The sequence below is a fragment of the Garra rufa genome, chromosome 18 (assembly GCF_049309525.1).
Source record: "Garra rufa chromosome 18, GarRuf1.0, whole genome shotgun sequence".
Lineage (NCBI taxonomy): Eukaryota > Metazoa > Chordata > Actinopteri > Cypriniformes > Cyprinidae > Garra > Garra rufa.
The window spans coordinates 37,792,808-37,818,097 of NC_133378.1; the positions used below are offsets into that span (position 1 = coordinate 37,792,808).

A 25,290-nucleotide genomic window follows, 5' to 3' on the forward strand; every position below is an offset into this window, starting at 1 on the left:
TTTCAATGAAATATCAGTGGTTATAAAAGCTAATTATGCATTCTTTATAACAACTTGTTTACCACATTCTTCATACTTTCAAGCAGACATTTATATTTATATAAATAAATGTATATTAATCTTTATTAGGGCTAGTAAAGTGATTCAGTCAAGAGCATTGAGTGATTTTCTGTTTTTCTTTTGTTGCTTGATTAACATCAATGCCACAGACAATAGCAATTAGACTGCTGTCCCTTTAAAACTGGATACACGAATGTAATGTACTGATACACGTCCGAAATTCTCTCAACTGTTTACATAACATAGTGTGTATGCATTTTTTCAGTTTTTCTGCTATCAAAATGCCTTGTATGGACGCGAAAACAGAAAATCTAACCGGATTAGAATTATTTTTATGACAGACAATCATTTCAGAGGCACTGTGTAAACGTCACTGACACAACGTGAGCTCGTATACTTTTTTAACTTGCTGAAATTTTAGACAAGAATTGCACACTGAGTCAGAAATTTTCGTATGCATTTTTTCTGCCATTTTTTTCTTTGTATTCGTCATAATTTCCTATCAAAATGCTTGCTATGGATGCAAAAACACTGAAAATCTAACCTGATCTGATTTTTTTATGACAGACGAAACTTTCAGAGGCAGATTGCAAATGTGACTGACACAACATGAGGTCATATTTATTTTTTAACTTGCCAAAATTTTAAACAAGAATTTCAGACTCAGTCATCAGTCCACATTCTTCATCCTTTCCTATCAAAATGCTGCTACGGATGCAAAAACACAGAACATTTAACCTGATCTGAATTTTTTTATGACAGACAAAAGTTTCTTGGGAGTATTTAATTTTTTAACTTGCGAAAAATTCAGACAATTTTCAGACAATTTTGTATGTGTTTTTTCCCCTTTTTTCCATATTCGTCATCCTTTCCTATCAAAATGCTTGCTACGGATGCAAAAACACAGAAAATCTAACCTGATCTGAATTTTTTTATGACCGATGAAAGTTTCTGAGGAGTATTTCATTTTTTAACTTAACTTTTAACTTTAATTTTTTAACTAAAAGACAAGAATTTCAGACTCATTGCACACCTTTTTTTTCCATATTAGTCATCCTTTTTGCTATCAAAATGCTTGGAACGGACATGAAAACAGAAAATCGAAATCTGACTGCTCATTCAGAGCCATTTTCAGTTCAACAAAACTAATATATGGATGACTCTCTGATTCATTTTCATAAAAAGGTTTGTTCGGATAGATTGTTTTAATGAATCAAAAGTTATTTTACAGTGGAACTGCCTCATGCTGTCCACAATTTTGAGCGCTGCATGACAGAATAGATCATAACATGATCTTATTTAAATCTTAAATAAATGCTATCTTTAACCTTTCTATCAGCCAATGATAATTCTGAAAAAAAAAAAAAAATGCAGAGAGCACAGATCAGTGGTCGAGAGTGCATCTGATTGATAGCAAAGCCACAAGCTCGTATATCAGTGTTGCTGTTAAAGTTCTGTTTATTTTGTTTCAGTGTACAGTTTGCTAATTTTGTGCAAAGCATACTGTTTTTTTTTATGATTCATACTTTTTATTTTGTGCAAAGCATACTGTTAAAGCAAACATCATTCAGCTGAACTGTGGACACTTCATGTCTTGCTTTATTAATGTCCACTGCTGAGCTGATGACTAATTTAATGGGTAAAGCAGACAAAATCACAATTTAAAATCAGTCAGAGCTACAGAAAAATCGTAATTTTTACAGATGAAGCTTTATATTATGAGAAGTCTACTTTCTACGACATTTATATCCTACAGTCATTACAAAATTAGCTTCCTCCAATATAAAAAACAAAAATCAAAAAATAATCAAAAAAAAAAAAAAAAAAAAAAACTGTGAGGAATCGATTCCAAAAATTTCGGAATGGAACAGCCCTAGAAACTAGTAGAAGTTTTGAATAAGCTGCATTAGGGTGAGCCAATTACAGTTTTGGATATGGACAATAAAAATGTTCCTTTTCTGATGAAAAAAAAAACAGCATATGCTGGTTAGGCATGTTTTGGTGCTGGCATGCTGGTTTTAGCTGGTTTATGCTGGTCCTTGACCAGCATAAACCAGCAAAGGACCATCATAAACCAGCTAAAACCAGCACCAAAACATACCTAACCAACATATGCTGTTTTTTCAGCAGGGTAGCCTAGTTGTTTGGTTAAAGATACAAGATGATAAAGTGCTTTGTAAATTATTATAAAATGTGCCATGATAACCAGTTTCACAAAATATCAGTTAGCCTACTCTATTAGAAAATGTCAACTTTTTGTAAACTGTCATTTTTGTCATGTTTACGTTTTTACGAGGGTGATTAGAAAGTTGTCATAACATTATAGCATTTGACAGTTAGCCTGCCATTTACAGCAGAATAGCCGAATTACTTAAAATACGGTATTCATGACCAGTGTTGGGAGTAACGCATTACAAAAGTAATATGTTACAGTAGTTTATTACTTTTTGCTGTAACGCGGTAATATAACGCATTACTAATACAATTTGGGTAATAATATTACTCGTTACAATCTCAGTAACGCAAGTTACATCAACATATTTTAACTCAACATTAATTTGTGAATTAAAAAAAGTCCACAAGTAAAATATTTTGTCTTCCTGTTGCTGGAATTCGATGGCTGAGATGACTGCAGAGACGGATTCTACATTTATGAGATGGACGCACTCCCGTTATGGAGAAACAGCACGAGTAACTCCTAGAAACATCTAGACTGGTGCCAGTAACACTAAACTAATGATGAGAGCTGCGGAGTCGGAGAAGAGAAAAAATGACGGACGAGCGCATAAGCAACAAAAATTAAGCTAAAAATGACTAAATCTGTTTTTATTAAATCATAGTCCGCATATAAAATGGATGAATACGCGAAATATATCTGATTTTCAAAACGAAAAGACTGAGTGACATATGCTGCTGAGTTTGGTTCACTTTTGTGTGGAGTGGCGCTCTACGAAAGTTCACGGAAAGGAAACCAAGATGACAGAAATAAAAGTAAACACACTGCAGTTATAAATGATCTGTATGACCAAAAATGACGGAGTTATTCCGCTATTCGATTGCCCCGGCGCCTCACGCACACACAGCGTTGCAAAAGTTGCAGTCTGTTAATTATAAGAATAAAATACAGTCACTGGTCAAATGAAATAGTGCGTACTGCATAGTATCCGTGCCGTCAGCCTGAGCTCGAGCCAAACACATATTTGCTCATGTGAGGAGGATGTTTTATAAGCGCGTTAAGTACAAATCCTGGTTTACATAATAGTTTAGCATTCAAATACATCACGAATATGGACACATTTAATTGGATTGATGCAGAATGAGAGAGGTAGGCTGCACGAGAACAGCACCGTTTGTTTTTAGTTTCGCTTTTACCCTCATTCGTTTTGGCTTGTTTAGCAACTTGTATTCTTCATTCTTGTTTTGTTCTGAAAACCATTTAAAATAGCCTATAGGCTATTCATTGTGTTTAATGATTGTACATTATAACACTTCACTTTATTTACCGGTGTTATTTCTGAAAGTATTAATGAGTTTTGTGCTTATCTGTGTTTAACCTAAACTACAACGTAACATTAATAGACATACCGGTAGGCCTACCTAAATATGTTTTTATAATTTTATGCTAGCTATCCTAAACTTAATGTATAATGAGCAGCTATAAACTTTTTTTTGGCATTTTATAATCTGTGGATATTTTGATGAAAGTAACTCAACAGTAACTTAAAAGTAGTGTAACGCATTACAATTTAGAGACAGTAATATTGTAATATAACTAATTACTATTAAAAGACAGTAACTAGTAATATATAATGTATTACGTTTTGGAAGTAACTTGCACAACACTGTTCATGACAAATAAGACACAAAATATAGACATCTTACCTGAGCCACCACATATATCCATACTCATAGGGAAAAAAGCTGTTGGGATCGTCGCAGCAGTATTTGACGTCATTGAACCCGCAGCAGAAGATCGCGCGCGCGTCGTTGTCAGGCTTGGGGCAGGTGAAGCCGCTGACAAATACGTTCTCCGCGTTGTAATATGCCTCGCAATCCGCGCTCATGCTGCCCGCGACTCGCACCCTCAACCCGCCACCTGTTAAAGCCTGAAGACCTTTATAACATCCTCCAGAGTTTCATTAGTCGGCTGAGTTACTCCAGTCAGAGTATAAACAGTGATGTGACGACTGCCAAAGAAGCGCGAACATCTGAACGTGAGACCCTGCGAGCTTTCTTTACATTCTCTCTCTCTCTCTCTCTCTCTCTCTCTCTCTCTCTCTCTCTCTCTCTCTCTCAAACACTCAGTCACTTGTCGCTCTCTTGTATTCTCTCTCACTTTCTCCCTTTTTTATCCAGTGTATAGGTGTCAACACACGTTTATCCATTATATCTGAGGATTTGTTGTAAAGACTACACACAGAAAAAGATAAGTAGCTAGACTAGACATAGATGCAGTAGATAGATACAGTATGCTTTTAAGAACTATTCATGTTGTGTTTTTATGGCAATATAATGAAATATTTACATATGAACATATTTCATAGTATATTTAGGGCTGTCACTAACGAGTATTTTGGTAATTGAGTATTCTGACGGTTAATCATAATTTATTCCTTTGAGGAAACAAAAATAGACCTAAGCAAACAATAGTCTTTAAAACTACTTAAAATACATATATAATAGTTATGAACCAATATATGGTTTAAATAAAGCAAGTAATCAGGGGTGTAGCAGCCAATTTAAAAGTGGGGGGGACAGTATGGTGATGTTCATACAGTATAATAAATTCTAAATAGAAGAACAATGGGCATTTTACAGCACCAAAGTGGCAATTTGAGGACACCCAAGAGATTTGCGCTGTGATTGGCTAAATGTTAGTTCACTCAAATCTAAGTAACAAATCAGAGAACAATGGCAGAAATATTGGTGCTAGGTCAAAAAAAGTGCGGGGGACATGTCCCCCCCGTCCCCCCGGTTGCTACGCCCCTGCAAGTAATCATATGGTTTCATTAAACAAAACTGTTAAAATACATACCCCCGGTTTCACAGACAAGGCTTAAGCCTAGTCCTAGACTAAAATGTACGTCTGAGCTGTTTCCACTGAAAAAGACTTGCACTGGCTCACCTTAAAATATATCAGTGGCTTTGTTTTGTCTCAAAAAAAAAAAAAAAAAAAAAAAAATTCTAAGCACATTTATAAAAATTACTTACATATCCTAATTGAAACATGACCTAATCCTGGCTTAGTCTAAGCCCTGTCTGTGAAACCCGGCCATAATGTATTATAAACAATGTTACAATGCTAATGTACATTGTGCGTTATAATAAATGACTGCAGAGGGCGCCAATGGCCTGACAAATGTTTTTATGCTTTACTGCTTCATCTAATCCTTATGAAGGTGTTTTATTGCCACGTTAAAAAATAAAACAAATCTACGAATATGAGATATAAGTCGAAATATTTTGAGAATAAAGTAGAAATATTACGAGAATAAAGTCTAAATACTACAAGAACAAAGTCGAAAAATGTTTTGAGAATTTAAATGATAGAAATTAAAGTTATAATATTTTGAGAGTATAGCCTATATTGCGCATGCAGGGGCCCGGATTGAGAGCACCAGGAGAAGTTGTCAGGCCACCAAAATTTATTTGAATATTGTTTCGTCCAAGCTGCAGCATCATTTTACTGGAATGAGCAAGGGCCAATTTTAAGGACTTGCAGAAAAAGCTTAATATTAAAAATATGACATTAATATGAGATTTATTAACAGACTTAACAAGAACAATTGTTTAATTCAGCTCACACACCCAATAGAAAATTCTTCGGGGCCAAAATTCCTCTAATTTAACTCTTTTAATACACTATAAATATATGTGGGATTATTAGCAGAAATCATACCTTTTGTCATACTTGCAGGGATATTATATTAATATATTATTATATTATAATATGAAATATCATACACACACACACACACACACATATATATATATATATACAAATATACATATACATACATATACATATACATATATATACACTCCCCTCCTGGAAGGCGCGTCCTCGTGCCGACACAGAAAAAAACTGTCCAAAGTTCTAGGAGGGGGTTTTGGTGGAGGACGGACTCCCGGGAGGAGGGCAAAATACAGAGTCCAGGGGTGTGACATAACAGTCCATAGATGTGATGACGGAGGGAGGAGCCAAGGAGGTGACAGGAGGGGGCTGGAGCAGGAGGAGCCAGGTGTGACCTAGAACGCAGCCATGATGGAATGCCACGGTGGAGCCGATGGAGGGAGGAGCCATGGTGGAGGGAAGGCTGACGACTCCATGGGGCTGACCGTCGGAGGCGGAGCAGGTGGTGGTAGAGCCCGAGGCGAAGACGGAGATCCGGAGGTCCGCGGCGGAGCCGGAGCGACAGAGGGCCGAGGCTGTGCCCGCGGGAGGGAGGAGGTCCACAGAGCCGGAGGGACGGAGTGACAAGGCGCAGCCGGAGGAGTAGAGTCCATAGGCGAAGGTGGGGCGATGACTGACCAGGGCGGAGCCGGAGAGACGATGGAGCCCAGTGGAGCTGGTGGACCGACAGATGATGGTGGAGACGAGGGAGCTGAGAGACAGGGTGGAGCTGCAGGGTCGGAGGGCCGAGGCGGAGTCCAGGACTCTGAGGCTGGAGGTGGAGATGAGGGATCCTCCAGCCGAGACGCCGATGGAACCTGGCTGACCTGCGGCGAGCCCACTGCACAGCTGATGGGCTGAGGGTGAGCAAGGGGACAGACAGAAGACAGCGGGATTCTGGAAGACTGGACGGAACCAGTGGAGATTCAGGCATTGACAGAAGAGGGAGGGTGGGTGGGAAATCCAGGCAGACAGGTAATTCCGTGAAGCAGTCTATTAATTCCCCAAAGTCTTGCTCAAGCTCACCCCCAGTGGTGGTGCAGTGGGCAGGGCTCTCTACCGCCCCTTCAAGCTCCACACAGCACTCCACCGTTGCAGAAGTAATGGCCGGCTCTCGCACCTGGTCGGAAGTTATGAGCCCATTGGTGCTCCATACTGCTGTTGCTCCGGGCTCGGGCTTCCCGTCTACGGTGGGCTCAGGCTCGTAATCCGCGGGTCAGGGTGGCTGGCTGGGTTCTGGGTCCGGAGTGACACTCCTTGTAACAGGCAGTGATTCTCCTTGTAACAGGCAGGGAACGAGGATTGATTTCTCGCCAGTGTCCACTCCACAAACGAGGCGAAATCAGCTCGAGGGTCGTCCTCGGACGACGGTGCTCTGCATGACGCGTTTTGTCCGGATAGCTGGTGGTGTTAGCTACTAGCTGGAACATTACGGTAAATCCCTCGAGCAGTAAATCCCCCTGCTTCAGCCGGAGGAGGATGAATTCTGGTTGGAGGTGATACATTGTAAATACACAACGGAAACAAAAGACTGGAAAACAGAACGATAAACAAAATGGGGTGGAGTACACACAAAAAAAAACCTGTATCGTCGGTCTTTCTGTCACGAATCAGACAGGAACAGACGAACAACGACGTAGAATAACGAACAGTTTAATAAAAATCCAGGAGAACAACGGGAAACACAGGAGCACGGGGAAGTAACATTAAAGACCGACAAGCAACAAGGCAAAGACCCAAAATTATAAAGACACAATGATTGGGATACACAGGTGTGGGAAATTAAGCAGGAACCAAAACACACAGAGCAGCGGGGGAGATGGGAGAAACCAAGCTAAATAGTCCAGGGGTGTGACATATACACACACATATATTATATACACTAAGGTTTATGGTTTGTTAAATACATGTGCATTCACAATATAATACAGTAAATGATTAAAAATAATACTTCACGTCTTCCAATCATTATTTGCAGCATGCCAGCCACCCAGTAATTCCAATAATTTTGTGCTTTGTTGCTTTTAATAACACAGCTCAGCTTTCAAATTCTGTCAGTTTTATCATGACATACAAATTATAAAAGTGTCTTTCCTCTTTATTAAATATATAGCAAGATATAAAAGTGATGGAACATCAAAAGGCTTTTTTGTTTTTGTTTGTTCTTCTTTTCTTTTTATTATTCAGGTTCTGTAAGCATTATAAAAATGTATCCTGAAACGTATAGGTAGTCAGCTGAATTGAATGTAACTCTTTTCTTGTTTTTGTGAATTTTGTATTGTATCTTTTGACTCCCTTGACATAAAAAAAAGGAACATCAAAAGGCATGAAAAAAAGTATAGCCTAATTTAATGAACAAATGTCTCATTATTGTAATCGGACAAATGATGCTCAAACTGAAGCGAATACAGCGATCTGTCAGGCCACACAAAGAGAGTGAAAAACATTATTGTAAGACATATTGTTTGTATTTCACTATAAAACTGACAGGTTTTGAAAGCTGAGACTTCGGTATATCTAGCGGTGCTTTCATTCTGGGCCATTTGTATGAGCAATAGACTAAAATGTTCTCCAATCTCTAATTTTGAATTTATTTTTGAAATATTTTTTTGACTTTATTCTCTAAATATTACGACTTCATATTCATAAATTGACTTTATTCTCAAAATATTATGACTTTATTCTCGTGACTTTATCGTAATATTTCAACTTTATTGTCATAAGTATTTGAGTAATTGAGTAATCATGACAGCCCCAGTATTGTGCAACATTTTCTCCTACAGCTTGAGCTGCCCTTGAGAGACCAAAGAGCATAAAGAAAGAATGTGAGAGCATCCTTGGAGTTTCCATAAACACTTCAACGATCATTCAACTGATTGTTCTCTCATTATAATATTAGACAATTAATTTCCTTTCATGATTTGCAAAAACTCTGGGCTACTCACTTGCAGAAATGCATTTAATAAAATCTTGATAAAGTGAAAAAACAAACAGCAATTTGAATGTTTAGAGGTGCTCTTCGGCTTTTCATAGAAGACATGCATGTGATTTTTTGTTTTCTTCATTTCTGCAGTTTCAGTGCATGTTTTAGTAAATAAATTTTTTATGCAACATATGTACATAATGCATTGTTATTTTTACCCATAATTCTTTCATCTTCAAATACTCACAGCCTCACTTTATACCAGAGCATGAACCAAAGTGTGAATCAAAATGAAACATTTGAGCTTTAATGGTCGAGTTTGTGTTTTTCATATTTTCTTGTTTAAACATACCAAAAATTACTCATGTTGTGCTGTTTTTCACTGAAGACCAGCTTGAAAGCATCCAGACACCTGAAGCTGACGCAGTGTTGCCACAGTAACAAGGCAGAGTCCTGAGCCTCAAAGCTCTACTTCCACACTTCTGTGAGCCCTGGTTCAAATCAGCATTAATGCCCATTATCTATCAGCTACACCATGTGTGCTGTTGTTAATGCATGCTGGCAGATTTGATTTTTTGCTTATGGACCTTGCCTGAGCTCTGTTGGTAAAGAGTCAACTGTGCTATTGGTCATATATGATTAGAACGTGGTAAGAATGAGCAAAATAATATGGGTCAGCAAGGGCACACCGAGGATGACAGTGAATGAACCCAGGCATAAAGCAAGACAAAAGGAGGAAATGTTTGAGAAAGGTCAGCGAAAAAGAACAAACAATTAACACCATGTTGGAACAAACAGTTAAGAGCCACTGAGTGAAGTGATTGAAGCTCTTGAGAGATGTTCACGGCGTGACCTTGTGTTCAATCTTTGCCACTGGTTCATGCCACTACGAGCTCTTACCATGCCTTATCAAAACATAAAGTGTATTTCTGAGTGCATTTTTATCTCATCCGAAGAACTACGTTGGACAGCCTCGGTAGGAGACGCGGAAAAACATTTCAGCTGTTTGCCTCTTGTTTGAAATGGCATAAACAATGCCTTTGAAGGGAGAACAATTTTGACAGCCATGCTGGAGTTCTAAATAGCCATTATTTTCGAGCCTTGTTCTCTTCAACCCGGCAAAGATCATATTGTAGAGGCCTTCAAAAGGAGGACAGATTTTCTCGCAATTACTTGTAGTCAACTTTCTATACCAGTAGCTATCAAAAGTCTATATTCGTCATCCAATAGGTAAAACTGGAACAAGGGTACACAAGATATACGAAACACAAACAAAGCAGTGCTTGTTTACCATTTTGATTATCAGTTATGTTAATAACTTCACTTTAAGTGGCTCATGTTGTTATGAAAATACTTGCATATGGGTATGCTCTGGTAAGATAACATTATAACAGCCTTCTATTAGTGCTGACACATTTGCTAAACTGAACATCCAATCAGATTTCCCATTTCACCAATGGCACATGACGTCATTGCTGTGGCACAAAATGCAGTTTTAGGGCAGGGAGTGATTTTTCTTCATAGGAATCACTAGCAAAAACTCAAAATGCCCATGTTTTGCATTGTTTATGGATGCTCAAATTGGTCAAACTGAGGAACCACAAGGAGCTTTTAGCATGTATGAAAAAAATTGACTGAAAAGCACAAGAAAAAGTGTGTGTGTCACGTATCTGGTCTATCCTGTCATTATGAACTCTTGCACCACACATCATGGACTTCATTCCCCACAAGCCACTGCACTAATCACTGCATTCACCTGCTCTCACTTTACTGATTACTGCTCACAGCTGCACCTCATCACACTGACTGCATTTAAGCTTCACACACACACAGCCACTCTGCGAAGTCTTATTGTTCCATCTGGTCTTTATTTCCGAGCGTTTCTTTCCGTGTTTGTTTTCCCTGTGTTTGATTCCTGGACTACTCCCCGTGTTTTGATTCTCGCTGCCAGCCCCGACCTTTCTGCCTGTTTTTTGACGACGATTTCTGCCTGCCCCTTTGTGTTTGTTTGTGTTTGAAATAAATGCTGCAAATGGATCCGCACGTCTCAGTCTGACTCCTTGTGACAGAAGACTTCGCCACTACAAGGATCCAGCAACTTTATTCTCCAGCATCACAATATGGACCCGCATGAGTCTGTAAGCAAGATGGCCTCTCTTCTAGAGTCTCTTGACAAGATGACCTCCCTTCTAGACTCTGTTTGCAAAATGGCTGCCCTTCCAGAGTCTGCTCTCAAGATGGGCCCCCTTCCAGAACCATTGCACAAGATGGCTGCTCTTCCAGAGTCTCCGCTGGAGACGCCCAGCCCTCCTGAGTCTCCGCTGGGGTCGTCCAGTTCTCCAGAGCCTCCGCTGGTTCAGCCCGGCCTTCCAGAGCCTCCGCTGGTTCAGCCCGGCCTTCCAGAGCCTCCGCTGGTCCCGCCCGGCCTTCCAGAGCCTCCGCTGGTCCCGCCCAGCCTTCCAGAGACTCCGCTGGTTCCGCCCAGCCTTCCAGACTCCGCTGGTTCCGCCCAGTCTTCCAGAGACTCCGCTGGTTCAGCCCTGCCTTCCAGAGACTCCGCTGGTTCAGCCCTGCCTTCCAGAGCCTCCGCTGGTTCCACCCAGCCTTCCAGAGACTCCGCTGGTTCCATCCAGTCGTCCTGAGATTCCTGTCTGCCCGGTTCTGGTCACGGAGCTCATGCATGGACTGTTCCCACCCACCCTCCCTGCTGCTCCAGTTCCGCCACCTCTGTCTCCTGACAGTCCCTCTGCTCACCCACATCCCACCTTCGGTGCAGAGGACTTGCCGTGGGACTGCCAGTCTCCATCGGTGTCCAGACTGAAGGACCCCTCACCATCACCTCCAGTCTCAGAGTCCTGGACTCCACCTCGGCCCTCCGACCCTGCGGCTCCACCCCGGCTCTGTGCTCCCTCGTCTCCGTTGTCGGCCGTCGGCCCACCAGCTCCTCCGGGCTCCATCGTCTCTCCGGCTCCGCCCCGGTCAGTCGTCGCCCCACCTTCGCCTCTGGACTCTACTCCTCCGGCTGCGCCTCGTCACTCCGTCCTGCCGGCTCTGTGGACCTCCTCCCTCCCGTGGGCACAGCCTCGATCCTCTGTCACTCCGGCTCCGCTGCGTACCTCCGGACCTCCATCTCCGCCGGGGTCGCCAGAGCCTTGGGTTCCGCCTTGGTCCTCCGGATCCTCTGTGTCGCCCAGGACCATCGACTCTCCAGTTTCGCCTCGGGCTCCACCGGCTCCACCTCCGTCGGTCGGCCCCAGGCAGGAGCCAACCCTTCCTCCACCATGGCTTCTCCCTCCGTCGGCTCCGCCTCAGTTCGTGGTTCCAGTACCCCTACATGGACCTGGCCCTCCATCCCTCCCCCTGTTCCGCCTCCGCTCCACCACCCTCCAGGTTGTATTAGGTGGTTAGAGCGTCTGGAAGCCGCTCCTTGGGGAGGGGCTCTGTCACGTATCTGGTCTATCCTGTCATTATGAACTCTTGCACCACACATCATGGACTTCATTCCCCACAAGCCACTGCACTAATCACTGCATTCACCTGCTCTCACTTTACTGATTACTGCTCACAGCTGCACCTCATCACACTGACTGCATTTAAGCTTCACACACACACAGCCACTCTGCGAAGTCTTATTGTTCCATCTGGTCTTTATTTCCGAGCGTTTCTTTCCGTGTTTGTTTTCCCTGTGTTTGATTCCTGGACTACTCCCCGTGTTTTGATTCTCGCTGCCAGCCCCGACCTTTCTGCCTGTTTTTTGACGACGATTTCTGCCTGCCCCTTTGTGTTTGTTTGTGTTTGAAATAAATGCTGCAAATGGATCCGCACGTCTCAGTCTGACTCCTTGTGACAGTGTGTATACACACTATATATATATATATATATATATATATATATATAAAATACGGGTGTGAGTATTCACTCAATGCTAAGCAACAAAGACTGATTGCAAAAACACTAATTCAAAAGTGATTCCCACATTTAGGATGCAGAATATATGTCACTCCTGAAACTACTGCTGTACAGGGTTTGTGGCTATTGGTCCTGTTTAAATTCTGAATTGATTATAGCCTAGAAAGTGAGTAAATAATGCTTCCATATAGTCACTTAAAAGCTGTCACTCACTTCAGTTTATTGCAATCTCACAAGGTTCTGTTGTAATCAACTGCAAATATAGTATCCTATTTTACATCATGTCTATATGTGGCATTTAGCATTGAGTGAATTCTCTTTATATATTTCTTTATATCTTAAACTAACCATTCACACATACAGTACAAGCATTATCTAACAAACAACAAAAACTAGCAGAAACAGATGCTTGCCGATGGCCGTCACTGACTGACAGAGTCGAAAGGAATGTTGTTCTAGTACCAACGAGGATGTTAAACCACACATTGCATTTGGAAAAATCAAAGTAAGCATCAGTTAGTGAACTCAATGACATGTTACGGTGAGTTGCAGAGCTGACCGATGCCACCATCTGTTCTGGTCTTTTCACATTAACATCCCCTATTACATTCTCTTCCCTTAGATGCGTAATTCACTAGCAACCTTTTTCAGTTATTTTATATTAAAAGCACATGCAACTGATTGATTCTGGAAGTTTAATGCACCTGGATAGCAGATCTTTACTCTTGAGTTCTGGCTAAATTGGATCCTTTCACATGAATGACAGAAAAACAGTTCAAGGAAAGTGGTTTAAATGCCCAGAATCCAGATGACATAAAATGTTCAATGCTGTTCAATGCTGAGTTTTTTCAGAGAGTAATATCCTGGCAATCTTTTTTGCAGTGCACTAAAACTGGATTAACAATACGACTTTGAATTGCGCAGAACCTGGAAAAAAATGTGTTAAATTTCATTTAGTATGAAAATGATAATGGCACATTGCATTTGGAATTAATTAATTGTCATTAATTACTCACCTCCATGTCGTTCCAAACCCGTTAGACCTTTGTTTATCTTCGGAACACAAATTAAAGGATTAGTTTACTTTCATAACAACAATTTACAGATAATGTACTCACCCCTTTGTCATCTGAGATGTTCTTGTCTTTCTTTCTTCAGTCGTTAAGAAATTATGTTTTTTGAGGAAAACATTTCAGGATTTCTCTCCATATAATGGATAAGTATGGCACCTCGAAGTTTGAACTTCCAAAATGCAGCTTCAAAAGGCTATAAAAGATTCCAGCCGAGGAAGAAGCGTCTTTTCTAGTGAAACGATTAGTTATTTTCAAAACAAATTGACAATTTATATACTTTTTAAGCTCAAATGCTCGTCTTGTCTTGTCTCAGTTAGGGTACTGTATGTCGAAAAACTCCCATCTTGTTTTCTTCCCTAACTTCAAAATCGCCTTACAGTACATCGCTGCAAAAGTACCAACCCAGTGTTTACAAAGTGAACATACAAAGAAGCTCAAGCCCTTTACAAAAAAAGGTAAATACAGCATTGTAGGACGATTTTGATGTTGAAGACGTAAACGAGATGGGAGTTTTACAACATACCCTAACTGCATTGACCCGGATTATACTGACTACACATGCACTGCGAAGAGACAAGACAAGACGAGCATTTGAGGTTAAAAAGTATATAAATTGTCAATTTGTTTTGAAAATAACCGATCGTTTCGCTAGATAAGACCCTTCCACCTCGGCTGGGATCGTTTAGAGCCCTTTGAAGCTGCATTTAAACTGCATTTTGGAAGTTCGAATTTGGGGGCGCCATACATATCCATTATATGAAGAGAAATCCTGAAATGTTTTCCTCAAAAAACAATTTCTTTACAACTGAAGAAAGAAAAACAGACAAGGGGGTGAGTACATTATCTGTAAATTGTTGTTATGAAAGTGAACTAATCCCTTAAGGTATTTTTGATTAAATCCAAGAGCTTTCTGACCCTCCATAGACAGCAAGGGTCCTTTCACGTTCAAGGTCCAGAAAGGTACCAAGAACAACGACACAACAGTCAATGTGGCATCAGTGGTTCGATCATTATTTTTTTTTAAGGTACGAGAACCCCCCAATAAATAATAACAACTTTAATCAACAATTGTTCTCTGCATCACCCTACTGTAGTACCATTTTGGAGAGTATCATGCATTACGCTTTCCTCTAAAGGTAAACAAAACATGGCACATGTGTGGTCTACGGCAACAGCATATGTCGCTTGCATGCGAGGAAAGAGCACATGCATTGTGATACTCTCCATGGCGCTATAGTGTTGCAGAAAATTGTTGAACATAGTTTTTCTTTTCTTTTCAGACAAAGTATTCTCATAACTTCAAAAAATTACGATTGAACCACTGTTGTTGACTGTTTTAACGACATTCTTACAACATTTCTGGATGTGGAAGGATATTTGCTGTCTATTGAAAGCTCTTGGATTTCATCAAAAATACCTTGATTTGTGTTCTGAAGATGAACAAAGGTCTTTCTGGTTTGGAACAACATGAGGGTGAGCAATTAATGGCAGAATTTTCATTTTTGGGTGAACTATCCCTTTAATAAAATGTATTGGCTTTTCAAACTTTTAGCATAAGAACCAAAGCAACTGGATTACAGATCTTTACTCTTCAGGTCTGACCCATTTTTAAATTGGATTCTTTCACATGAATGACAGAAAAATATTTTAAAGAAAGTGGTTTAAACGCCAGGAATCCAAATAAAAAAAATAAGTTCCTTAAAATCTACCACAAAGCTTTTGATTTCTTTTTGCAGTGCACTAAATTGTATTAACAGTGTGACTTTGATTTGCACAGAACCTGGATAAAAAAGTACCATACAAGTAGTCTTACATATCAGTAGGAATCTCTAATAGTTAAAGAGAAAGTTGACCAAAAACTCTTGTGAACTCTTGTTAGACTGACATGGAAGAGAAGAAATTGTTGAATAAAGCTATTTTTGTTTTCTTTGTGAACAAAAAGTATTCTCATAGCTTTGTATAAATAAGGTTGAACCCCTGATGTTACATGGAGTATTTTATCAATGTCCTTAATACCTTTCCGGGCCTTGAACATGTCAGTTATGTTGCTGTCTGCAGCTCTCGGATTTCATCAAAAATATCTTAATTTGTGCTCCAAGGATGAGCGAAGGTCTTACTGATTTGGAACAACATAAGGATGAGCAATTAGTGACAAAATTATTATTTTTTTTGGTAGATAGCCCATTAATAACATGTATTTGCTTTTCAAACTTTGAGTATTAGAATCTCAAACAAAACAACTCTTAAGTTCTGACACATATTTTTTAAATTGCATTATTTTATATGAAAGAAAGTCGTTTCAACAACCAGAATCCAGATAATAAAAAAAGTTCATTAAAATCTACCACGGACATTTTGAGAAAGTATTATCTTGCCAATCTTTATGCAGTGCACTAAAATTGTATTAACAGTGTGACTTTGATTTGCATGGAACCTGGATTAAAAGAAAAGTTCAACATTTTTGCAGTACCATACACGTTCGTGTTCGGAACACAACTTAAGATATTTTTGATGAAGTATGTGATGAAGAATGTGGTTCAACCGTAATTTAATGAAGCTACGAGAATACTTTGTGCGCAAAGAAAACTCTTGGGGACTCTTGTGAAAGTGTGTCAAAGACTGACACGAAAAAGAAGAAACTGTTGAATAAACAATTTCTTACTACAATTTCTTACTAAGTCCTTACTACCTTTTAGGCCTTGAACATGTCAGTTGCATTGCTGTCTATGTAGGGTCAGAACGCTCTTGGATTTCATCAAAAAATGAATTAATTTGTGTTCCAAAGATGAACGAAGGCCTTACAAGTTTGGAATGACATGATTGTTCATTTCTGGGTGAAATTTCCTTTTACAAGCGGATATGGATTGTTGATTGTGAATGATGAAACTACCTTGTTATTGATGCCAGAGAATTTTTTTTTTTTCCGCTGGCTGAATAAGCTGTCAAATAGTTTCAGATGACTTAAAAAGAGCCTCCCTTCGGAACTCAAGGAAGCAAAGTGGTTAATGCATATACACTCCTGAACAAAATCTTAAGACCGGGGGAAGCATTGCAAATTTTACGCATTTCGCGCTGGTGGATCATAACCGGGTTGTAAGTACTGCTTCAGAATGCCAAAAGAAGAAACGGGAGCAAGAGACAAAAAATAGAAAGTAGGCAATTTATAAAAAACGGCATTTAAACTCAAACAGGCTGTTCATCAGCTGATCAAAAGTTTAAGACCATAGCCATAAAAAGGTAAAATCTGCACAAAAATATGGCTTTCATGTCATTGTTCTTCAGGCAGTCACACTGTCATGATCTCCTGATGGCAAAGGCAAAAAGGTTTTCTCTCTTTGAACGTGGCAGAATTGTTGAGCTGCACAAGCAAGGCCTCTCGCAGCTTGCCATCTCTGCCGAGGTTGGACGCAGTAAGACAGTCATTTTACATTTCTTAAAAGATCCTGAGAGTTATGGGACAAAAAAAGTCAAGTGGTAGACCCAACAAATTTCACCTGCACTGAGCTGCAGGATCGGACGGGTTGTCCGTGAAGACACAGGTCCATCCTCGACCCAAATTAGGACCCTTACTGATGCTGACTGCAGCCCAATAACCATAAGACGTCATCTGCGAGAGAAGGGCTTCAAGAACAAAAACGTCTTCAAAGGCCACTTCTCCTTCAACGCCACAAACTTGCCCGTTTGGAATTTGCAAGGGAGCACCAAACATGGGACATTGAAAGGTGGAAGAAAGTTTTATTCTCTAATGAGAAAAAATTTAATCTGGACGGTCCTGATGGCTTCCAACGTTACTTGCATGACAAGGAGATCCCACCGGAGATGATTTCTACGCGGCACAGTGGAGGAGGCTCCATCATGATCTGGGGTGCTTTTTCCTTCAATGGGAAAATGGAGCTTCAGGTTGTCCATGGGCGTCAAACGGCGGCTGGCTATTTGGATCTGTTGCAACGGGCATCCCTCTTGACTGAGGGTCCCCGTCTGTGGGGTAATGACGTGGATGCCCTTCGTGAAGCCATCTTCACCACATGGAGCAATGTTCCCAGCAGCCTCCAGAAAACAGTAAGATCAAGCATGCCGAAGCGAGGGTTTGAAGTGATCAACAAGAAAGGTGGGGCTACTCACTACTGAGTCCTTTTTGACACTTTTGGTTCTGTTGTGGGTTTATTTTTGGGCTATGGTCTTAAACTTTTGATCAACTGATGAACAGCCTGTTTGAGTTTAAATGCCGTTTTCAATAAATTGCCTACTTTCTATTTTTTGTCTCTTGCTCCTGTTTTTTCTTTTGGCATTCTGAAGCAGTACTTACAACCCGGTTATGATCCACAAGCGCGAAATGTGAATACTTGCAATGTTTCCCCCGGTCTTAAGATTTTGTTCAGGAGTATATTTCTGATACACTGACCTGCAGTACACATCAAGGTTGGCTAAAGTTTCGAATGGATTGAATTGGCCATGCACACAATGAGAGGAAGAGGAATTTAGTCAAATTGCTACATTTGAACACTATATAGTGCCGTTTCATTTCACATTAATTCTACATCCTTGGAATGTCAATCCTGCAACCTAAATTAAATTAGTTCCCGAACCCATTTTTTCTTTCTTGCAGTTTCCGGTCACTCGTTTGTTGTCCCGAGGTATGTGGTAATGACCATAGTGCTAAAATGGACCGGAAAAATTGAGTAATTTTGAGAATTGGTCTCCTGCTCACCAGTCTGTCCAGGCTAAGCCTCTTTTCTAACTGTAGTATTAGCTTTGACGATGAACAATCGTGCCCAATCCCCATGTTGCAACCTCCTCCGGTGAAAAGTTTATTTTGAGCCAATGTCCCTCATTCAAAGGTCTCTGCTAGAATGACAAATAATATTTCAGCTATCATGACAATTATTTCCCAAAAGCCATACACGTACTCAAGACAGCATCAGCAAAATTTTAAAATTACAGACAAAAAAGTTCATGTTCCAGGCAGCTTCAACCAATTCTACTATGTTCTTTAAATGGTTTGAGCCACTATTTCAAAGCAAGTCAAAGGGATTTACCAGTTTTTTTCCACCAAGTCACCTGTTCATATCTGGAGTTAGACAAGTTTCAATACGTATGATTTGGGGTTGAAAAAGCTAGCGAGAGAAACGTGATGCGCTGCCATTCTGATGACAGAAACATTAACATCATTAATGAATGAGTGAATGTGCACGCCAGCGGCTGGGCATCTGACTAATCTCTGCTAATCCTGACCTGATGAAACCAGATTGAGCAGAAATATTGGCAAAAGAGTGGGATTACTGAGCATGGAGTCTGGGCAAACATGTGACGTGAGGGATGACGAGACAAACCAACACACAAACGCACCAATAATCGCATGTGCACACACAACCTCGCACACACGGTGATTGCTTTTTTGCATGTTTTTTAACACTTTCAAAATAACTCTATAACACAGACACAAGACAGTTAAAGAAGTCATGTTCGGTGTCTGTTAGAATGGTGATGGTACAGAGGTAAGGACAGGTCTGTCTCGCTGTGTGTGCATGTGGGACGGCCAGACTGAGTCGGATTACTCTACTGGTAAACATCCGCTGGCGTCTGTCCTGACTAAAACACGACGCATGACGCACAAGTCTCATATCAGAGTTTTCTCCATGCCCTGAAAATCTCTTCCTCTGTGCCTTTCATCAAACAAGAACATCAGCCTCTACCATAGAATTCAGGGAATTAAATGTGACCCTGGACCACAAAACCAGCCTTAAGTAGCATAGGTATGTTTGTACCAAAAACCAACAAAACATTGTTTTGGTCAAAATTATAGATTTTTCTATCAAGCCAAAAATCATTAGGATATTAAGTAAAGGTCATGTTCCATGAAGAAATTTTGTAAATTTCCTACCGTTAATATATCAAACTTAATTTTTGATTAGTAATATGCATTGCTAAGAACTTCATTTGGACAACTTTAAAGGCGATTTTCTCAATGTATAATTTTTTTTTTTTTTTCCGCAAGAAAAAAACTTTGAATCTGCCTCTTTCTAATCTCATTCCTCTCCCATTTCCCACAGCACAAGCTCTAACATAATGCAGTCCTCAAATTTGACATTTTGGTTTCATTCTGTTCTTTATGGATCATAACAGTGGAAACTTGGCACACAAACAAAGGTGTCCACATCTAAATGAGGATATCTCATTAGACTTGTTTAATTAGTTTTTTTTATATATAGCCTATAGTTTTTTGAATAAAGCTAAAGCTTTTGGATTGTTTAATGTTGTTTTTGATTAAAGCTAATAGTATTGACTACACAAAAACCTGAAAAGCTTTTTTGCTTTTCAGAATGTAATTTTTGGAGCACTTTGGAAACTGCTTTCATTAAATAAATAGAACATCCTGCCAAATGTACCCTTTTGTGTTTGACTGATAAAAGAAAATCATACAGGTTTGACATAAGGGAGAGCAAATGATGACAGAATGATGACTGAAAAGCAAAAATCCTAAAACAGTGGAGTGAAAAACTGGCCATGCTTGTGTAGTAATAACAGAAAACAATCTGTTTAGAGTCATAGTTCTTTTACACAAGAAGCATTGTCTGTTTACATTCAACATGCGCTTGAGAAACCTGTTTGGAAACAATTACTACTTTTTTATTTATATTTGGTTTATAGAGCTTCAAGCACACCATTTCAGAACATATACAAGCTAGCTAGAAATTCTGGGCCCTGTGAGTTTATATCTCACAATTCAGACTTTTTCCTCACAATTGTGAGTTTCTTACAATTCTGAATTTTTTCTTGCAATTGTAATTAAAAAAAAAAAATCACAATACTGACTTTTTTCTGCCATTCTGAGTTTATATCTCACAATTCTGACTTTTTTCTTGCAATTGTGAGAGTATATCTTTCTGACTTTTTTTCTCACCATTTTGAGTTTACTTCTCACAATCCTGACTTTTTTCTTGCAGTTGTGAGAGTATATCTTTCTGACTTTTTTCTCACAATTTTGAGATTATTTCTCACAATCCTGACTTTTTCTTTCATTTTTGAGAGTATATCTTTCAGACTTTTTTCCTCACTATTGTGAGTTTATTTCTCAAAATTGTGTTTCTCACAGTTCTGACATTTTACTCAGAATTGTGTTTATCTCACAGTTCTGACATTTTAATTGCAATTGTGAGAGTATATCTTTAAGATTTTTTTTTGCCTCACCATTCCGAGTTTATTTCTCACAATTCTGACTTTTTTCTTGCAATTGTGAGTGCATTTCCCAAAATTATTATATTTCTTCTGGCTATTTTGAGATTATCACAATTCTGCCTTTTCTTCTAGAATTGTTAGTTGCTCTCTCAAAATTCTAAACTTTGTCTCACAATTCGGACTTTTCTCTTGCAATTGTGTTTATTAATAATCACTATGAACCACTTCATTATATCTTTTCAACAGCATTAATGACTTGAAGTTGAGGACTTGCAATTCGACTTGGATTTGTTCGTCTTGACTTGCAACTTGACTACGAGCTTGTCTGTCTTGACTCGAGGCTTGAATGCAAATACTTGAGACTTACTTGTGACTTGGTCCCACCTTTATGTATTATGTATTAGCAAGTTATTAAATATTTGACCCAATATTTCTCAATAAAACACCACTACGTATTATATCTTTTGCAATTATATCTCCCGTAGACTATTATTGACTTTACTGTAGTAATTTACTGTAGTAATTAATACAGAGACACTAACTTGGGCAAACTTGTTTAGGACTTGAGGCTTAAACTTGAGGACTTGCAACTTGACTTGGACTTGCCCATCTTGACTTTGGGCTTGACTCGAGACTTGAATGCAAAGACTCTGATTGCGAGATATAAAATGGCAAATGTGAGTTTTACAGTCCAATTCAGAGGAAAAGGAGAAGGAGAACATTTTTTTTTACTCCATGTCTGAAATGAGATTCAGTAGATTAACACCTTTATTTTAGAGTTGTATCATCTTTATATTGTTTAAAAAACAACAACAAAGATGTCTTATTGACAAAAGTATTTCAAATGATCTCTGACACTTGTAGCAAACTTAATGCACACTTTTGATTGTGAATCATTACCATTCTCAAAGATGCGGTTTGCCCATTGGACCTTTAGTCGTCACTTCAGCACCATCGTCATGAATAACGAAAGGTTAGGTCACATACAAATCTTTCCGCACAGAGGTTCAGTGAAGGGGTTTAATGAAGCATCTGACAGGCACGCATTACTTCTCCAGCTCATGCTCTATCAAAAGCTCTTTATTTGTTCGCTCTCTATAGCCACTGACCCATCTTCCGAGAGTCATTGATGAGTAAGACAGCTGGAGAGTCATGCTTAGCTTTCAGTGCTTCGGATTAATTGTGAATGAGGAGCGGAGATGTGTGTGGTGTGCTGGGATTATGTCATCTATCGCTCCTGTGATTCTCTCATCACATATGGAAAAAATAAATAAATAAATAAAAAAAACACTGACTGTGCAGACTGTCCACATTGCTTTCCAAGCTATATATTATTTTAGTTTAGCATTCTGCTTCTTTTTTTGTTTTACGCTACCGTTTAAAAGCTTAAGGTTGGTACAATTTTTAAATGTTTTAGAAATTGGTCTATTTTGCTTACCTAAAGCTGCATTTATCTGACAAAAAATACAGTAAAAACAGAAATATTGTATAATATTTTTACATGAAGTATTTTCTATTTGAATACATGTTAAAATGAATGACGCAAAGCTGTGTTTTCAGCATCATTACTCCAGTCTTCTGTGTCACATGATCCTTCAGAAATTAGTCAATTCTGCTTCTTTTTTATTGATTTACACTACTGTTTAAAAGCTTATGGTTGGTACAATTTTAAATGTTTTTGAAATGGGTCTCTTCTGCTTACCTAAAGCTGCATTTATTTGACAAAAAATACAGTAAAAACAGAAATATTTTTACAATTTGAAATAAATCTTTTCCACTTGAATACATGTTAAAATATAATTTATTTTAGTGATGCAAAGCTGCATTTTCAGTATCATTACTCCAGTCTTCAGTGTCACATGATCCTTCAGAAATCAATTCATCATCCTGATTTTCTGCTTGAGAAAAATATAGCTTATCAGAGTTGAAAACAGTTATGCTGCTTAACATTTTTGTTGAAATTTTTATATTTGCCCATTTTTGTTTCATACGTGCATTGCATTGTCAATATTTCTTAACATGTCTAAGATTTCCGAAGAAGTGGTACTCAAAATCCTCTTCTGCTTGCATGTTTAACTTTTTAAATGTTTCTAAATAAAGAGAATGCCTTCTTGTACTTGTAAACAGCCACACGCCCCTAAATGAGACCATTTCCCTTCATTCAATGTCCTTTCTGAATAGATCCGGCCAGTTTTATCTTCATTTGATGCTCTGTGCGTGTAATCCAGGCCACAGACCCCTTTACACAGCGTGCTTTCGCTAATAGGATTGATGCTGTCCGCACTGTGCACAACACCAACTGTCGCTCTCTTCCTGTTGGTCGAGCTGGAAGGTGGGCGGAGCCGATCTGTCCCGAATGGGCTGAAACTAGTGGATGCTTGAAAAGTGTTCTGATCTTCTTAGTCCATCGCTGCACGGTGAAGGAACGAAAGAGAGTATGATATGAGTGTTTTCTCCAGATCCTGAGCAAAACCCACAATTATTATCTGCACGTTTTCATCCGTCTTTCCATTCTTTGTCATCCATCTGCGTGGGTGGTACTCCCATCTGGGTCTGGGCGGTGGATATATGGAGATCTGCTAGTGTGGCTTGTGTTTTGTGGACGTGGGACACACGATGGCTGTGGCGCTGGATGCAGTTTGGGTGCGAGTGAAAGGGGTCTGTAAGCAGAACGGCCTGCTCATCCTCTCAGTGTTGGCTGTTATTATCGGATGTCTGCTCGGCTTCTTTCTGCGCTCCAAAAACCTCTCGGAGCAGGTTAGTCTCCACAACAACGAATGTTCACAGTATCACATTGCAAAATCCTCCCCAAAATCCTCTCATTAAACCCTCACCTATCCCACCTACAGTGTCGTTGCGATCCAAACTTCTCCTCATTGTCTCATTTGGTCCAAATGACCTTTGGGTTTCCTTTTTATTGGTTGACTTTCCAGTGGAAGCCTAAAATCTGAGCTTTTTCATGATTATCGACCTTTACGTTTCTTTTTTTTTTTTTTGATGAATTTCCTGTAAAAGTCCTAAATCAGGTCTTTTAAATGATTATTGGTTGATCAATATGTTTTTTTTTTCTTTCGATTAACCTATTACAGTCTCATGGTTTCATTTGGTCCAAATTACATCTAGGTTTTATTTTATTTGGATGACTTTCCAGTAAAAGTGCTAAATCAGGTCTTTTTATGATAACTGGTTGATCAATACTTTTTTATTTTACATATTATGGTCTCATGGTCTCGTTTGGTCCAAATGACCTTCAGGTTTCATTTTATTTGGATGACTTTCCAGGAAAGGTTCTAAATTAACTTTTTATGATTATTGGTTGATCAGAATGGGTTTTCAATTGAACTTTTATAGTCCCATGGTTTAATTTGGTCCAAATGATCTCTAGGTTTCATTTTACTTGGACGACTTTTCAGTAACAGTCCTAAATCAGGTCTTTTTTATGATCACTGGTTGTTTAATAGTTCAATTGAAAAAACATATTATAGCCTCATGGTTTAATTTGTTCCAAGTGACCTTTAGGATTCATTTTATTTGGATGACTTCCCAGTAAAAGTCCTAAATTAGGTATTTTATGATTACTGGTTGATCAGTATGGATTTCTCAATTAAACTGTTATGGATTCATGTTTTCATCTGGTCCAAATGACCTCTGGGTTTGGTTTTTGATGGATGACTTCTCAGTAAAAACCTAAAATCAGGACTTTTTATGAAAATTGGTTGATCAATATGGTTTTTCAATTGAGCCAATATGGTTTTATTATCTCTTTCTGTCTAAATGACCTTTATGTTTTATTTCATTTAAATTACTTTCCAGTAAAAGTCCTAAATCAAGTATTTTTTTAGATTATTGGTTGATCATTATAGCTTTTCAATTAAACTATTATAGTCTCGTGGTTTCATTTGGTCCAAATGACCTTTAGTTTTTATTTATATAGTGTTATATATTTATTTAGTTTATATATTTATATAAGTGTTTTTCTTGTAAAAGCCTAAAATCAGGTCTTTGTAATGATTATTGGTTGATCAATGTTTTTTTTTAATTAAACTATTATGGTTTCCTGGTCTCATTCTGTCTAAATGACCTTTAGATTTCATTTTATTTGGACGAATTTCCAATAAATGCTTAAAATAATGGATTTTTTATAATTTTTTGGTTGATCAATATGGTTTTTCGATTGAACTATGGTCTCATTTGGTCCAAATGACCTTTTGGTTTCATTTTATTTGGATGACTTTCCATAAAAAGTCCTAAATCAG

General features: G+C 38.9%; 2 protein-coding genes across 2 annotated transcripts in view; one reads left to right on the top strand and one right to left on the bottom strand.

The window, feature by feature from the left end:
• Positions 1 to 4,235, bottom strand: part of LOC141291650 (protein shisa-like-2A) — a 32,486-nt gene extending 28,251 nt beyond the window's left edge. Inside the window, exon 1 of the mRNA XM_073823804.1 lies at positions 3,943 to 4,235. Coding sequence (XP_073679905.1) covers positions 3,943 to 4,124 — 182 coding nt within the window. The 5' untranslated portion in view covers positions 4,125 to 4,235. The remainder of the gene's footprint in view (positions 1 to 3,942) is intronic.
• A 19,415-nt stretch (positions 4,236 to 23,650) lies between these two features.
• Positions 23,651 to 25,290, top strand: part of slc1a7b (solute carrier family 1 member 7b) — a 59,975-nt gene continuing 58,335 nt past the window's right edge. Inside the window, exon 1 of the mRNA XM_073822756.1 lies at positions 23,651 to 23,791. Coding sequence (XP_073678857.1) covers positions 23,651 to 23,791 — 141 coding nt within the window. The remainder of the gene's footprint in view (positions 23,792 to 25,290) is intronic.